This window comes from Hevea brasiliensis, chromosome 5 (assembly GCF_030052815.1).
Source record: "Hevea brasiliensis isolate MT/VB/25A 57/8 chromosome 5, ASM3005281v1, whole genome shotgun sequence".
In the NCBI taxonomy this organism is placed as follows: Eukaryota; Viridiplantae; Streptophyta; class Magnoliopsida; order Malpighiales; family Euphorbiaceae; genus Hevea; species Hevea brasiliensis.
Genome location: NC_079497.1, coordinates 57,111,143 through 57,114,897, shown reverse-complemented (window position 1 = coordinate 57,114,897; position 3,755 = coordinate 57,111,143). Strand labels below are relative to the sequence as shown.

The 3,755-nt window shown below is 27.9% G+C and overlaps 1 protein-coding gene across 1 annotated transcript; it reads right to left on the bottom strand.

Annotated features, from left to right (window-relative positions):
* Positions 1-1,069: 1,069 nt before the first annotated feature.
* Positions 1,070-2,555, bottom strand: LOC110640777 (protein NTM1-like 9). The gene is made up of 4 exons (XM_021792252.2): positions 2,191-2,555; positions 1,873-2,120; positions 1,540-1,734; positions 1,070-1,436 (listed from the first exon to the last, which is right to left on the bottom strand). The coding sequence occupies exons 1-4, from the start codon at positions 2,327-2,329 to the stop codon at positions 1,281-1,283; spliced, it is 738 nt and encodes a 245-aa protein (XP_021647944.1). The 5' UTR covers positions 2,330-2,555; the 3' UTR covers positions 1,070-1,280.
* Between the last annotated feature and the right edge of the window lie 1,200 nt (positions 2,556-3,755).

Here is a 3,755-nt window from a genome sequence, read left to right as displayed (position 1 = left end):
ATGCAAGCTTTTTGAGTCGCTGGAAGGTATTAAAATAGTTTTAGATGCCAACTATAAAAGACAGGAATAGGTGGGAAGCAGGGGGCAAAAAGCCCTCGCTTAAATATCACCTTTTTAATGTAAATGGATTAATTTTAAACTAAAGCAGCTTTCGTATTATTTTAATAATATTTTGATTTTAAGATACATATAAATTTCTACAGGATAATTTATAATTTATTTCTTGATGTGTGAAAAATCATAATTTAATCTTTTTTTTTTTTATGAGAATCAAGTTAATTTCTAAGATAATAAGTTGGAAAACGGTAAATAATTCAGTATATCATATTTTATTTTTTGTAATAACTTAATCATTATAGTTATAATATTTGTAATAATTTAATTTTTTGAATTTGATTTTACTACTTGGATTTATAGTTGACTAATGGCATATTTTAACAGAAAAATTATTTGTTAATAAAAATATAACTCGATAACTAACTTGATTTTTATATAAAAAATAGTTATTACTCTTTAATGACTAAATTATAAATTATATAAATTATCCTTTCTTTATAATATACACAAAGATGTTTATTTAAATATATTTATTATAAAATTACATTAGATTTTATAAATATTATTATTTATAATTTCAATTGTTTAAGAAAATTTGTCAAAGACTTATTAGGGTTTTTTTTTTCAAAATAAGTGGGTTTGAAAAATATAAACATGCGGGTGACTTATAAAATATTTATTAAAGGGGTGATTTTTGCTAGCTAAATGAAGTAAAGACAAAAAAGTAGCTTGGATGCCACTTGTAGTAGACCCTTTTATAACTTAAACCCTACTATAAGTAGCATCCTTACTTTTTTTTAAGTTTTTCTTTGTGAGTCTAAATACTTATTTATTAATTGGATTGGTATGAGGTAGGTAAATATTTTCTGAAAAATTTTAGCTTCTTTAGCCTGGTGAGCCATATATAAATAGAGATGCTCGGCTGAGCTCAATTCAAGTAAAATTTATAGCTCATTTCATATAGAAACAACTAAAATAAAGGGTTCCTCTTGCCAGGAAAAATATTTAGACATACCAAAAACTAGGAAACATGGCTTTTATTCATTACCTGCAGAACATGGAAAACACAAGTGCAGAAAGCTCGTAGAACGAACTATTAGGTCCTGATAACAAACTAGAATTAAAACAAGCACTCGATGCAGAGATGAAACATCATAGATGATCTGTCTCTTATTATGCATGTATATTAGTTCTAACATCACTGTTCATTGATAAACTTAAACTTAGTAATTGTTCCCATAGAACATGGGATAGCCAAATTTATCATAAAATGGGCTTTGCTCTTCTGCTGCTGGCACAGGCCAATCTGATGTGTAATTCAGGTCATTCCAGACATCAATTGATTCCGGAAATGGTGCCAGTTCAGGAGAATTGCCTTCCTGTAAAGAGAATCACAGAAGAGTAATTAAGCATTAGTTCTTGATAACTGATGCTTTTCTCATGTCTTGTCTATATGAATGGATGCTTCTTTTTGTTTTTCACCTGTTGTGGAATCCCATCGATTGTAGCTTGATTTTCAAAATTCATAAACCAGTTTGTTTCAGCAGCACCAAAGGTTGAATAATTTTCCATCTGATATAAATCAGAACCAGTGTAAACAGTTTCACATTCATTATAGTTTGGCAAATGACCACCATCATCTGACTTATACATTACTTTGCAGAGAATAAAAGTGCGCTGCACAATTTGCAAAGACAAAACAGGATGAGTTCATTGATTTAGAGAAACAAAAGAATAGCAAAACAAGACGTATGCTTAACAAACACAAACAAATTTAAAAAAAGATTCCAATGAACAATAAGGCACAACATATACCAGTTGGTCTGCAAAACAAGTGGCATCATATTCGTGCATGATCCACCTGGTCCTTACTCCGGTAGGAGTACGACCCTCATGGTAAACCAATATTGTTTTTGTACCTATCTCTTCCCGTCCCTCCTTAATCTTCGATCCGTAGCCGGTAACTTTCCAGTATCCAGCGTCCGTTTTCCTCCTGTTTATTTCTTGGCGAGGACGAAAGAAATACCACTCTCGATCACTTGAGTTTATTACTCCTGAAAGCCCTGCTCAAGCATAGTAAATCATTTAAAATTTTGTAGAAAAGAAAAGAATCCACTCGGCACATACACTTACCAGGTAACACCCGAGGCTCATGATCGTTGATATTAATTACAGGGATTCTTGGGTCATCGTAGCCGTTCATTATTTTTGCTATTAAAAGAAGCAGCAATTCCTTGTCGTTTGGTCGGATCAATGGTACGGGGCTTGTCATCTTTTCCAGTCACTATGTATTTTTGCACCTGCAACGAAATTGTATTTAAGATTTCAAGAATAAAATCAAGAAGAAGTTTAAAGTAGAAAATATTTGCTAACTCAATTAAGCAGCAAAATATTTCATTCCACTTCCTAAAATGGGAATCAGACGAGGAGAGACTGGAAATTGCAAGTAAGAGATGAGACAGTAAGTGAAGTGAGAGCCGTGTCCAAGGGAGAGAAGCAAGCATGAGTTTATATAGAGAAACATGCTACGTCTCTGCTTCAAAGAGAAGCTATGGTCCATCACTTGGTACAGTGACAATAAGAAGAAAAAGTGTACTGAACCGGCACAATAATTTCCCTAACTTGCTGCCCAAGTTTCTGGGTCCCAGCGTCTTGTACTAGGAGATCAGAACATTGTATGCGTAATTCTTGCACTGGGAGATAAGAACATTCTCGAACACCTGTGTACGCGTAATTCTTGCACACTCTGTTTTTGTTACTCTAAATTTTTTTCTTTTTTAAACTTAATTTCTCTGATTTGTTTTGAATTGGCAGACACTATGTTTTATTTGTAATATTTATTAGAATTGTGCACAGTTTTTAAAAATTTTAAACGTATTAAAAAATTATCTTGAATAAATAAAATTTATATTAAATTAAAATCGAACTGAATAATAACTAATTTTATATATATATATTTTTAAAATTTTTTAAATATATTATATATTTTTAATATTATTATATATATTTATATATTTACATATAATTATGAATTAAATATAATATAATATTGTATATATTTTTTTATTTTTTAATAATTTTAATTATAAATATATTAAATTACTTTATAATTTTTAATTATATATATATATTCATAATTATATTTATATTTTATAATTAAATATTATATAATTAATAAATAATTAAAATTTATATTATATAATGTACTCATACTGTTACATAATATAATTTATTTTAAATTATATATATACCTTATAATTAAATATTATATCATTTATAAATAACTAAAAAATATATTATATAATTTATTATACATTAATAATTCAATTCAAAACTTAAATATTAATTCAAAGATGACTTTTTAAAAAAATAATTATATAAAGTTATTTTAATAACTAAGAACTGAATCGAAATTATACTGAATTAAATTAAAATTAAAGAATCGAAAATTATACAAAATCAGAATTAGAACAATGAAGAATCAAATTGATATTATATCTAATTTTTAGTTCGATTCTGGTTCCTAGACAGACCCTGAACTAAGTCAGAACCAAACACCCCTTTCTTTTACAATAAATTATAAAAAATTGAAAGAGTTAAAAAAAGAAATTAAATTCTCTGTGTATATGATATTTTGTTTTAATATCATGTTTAATTTTAGATTAATTTCATCTCACGGTTTAGTAGTTTTTGGAATC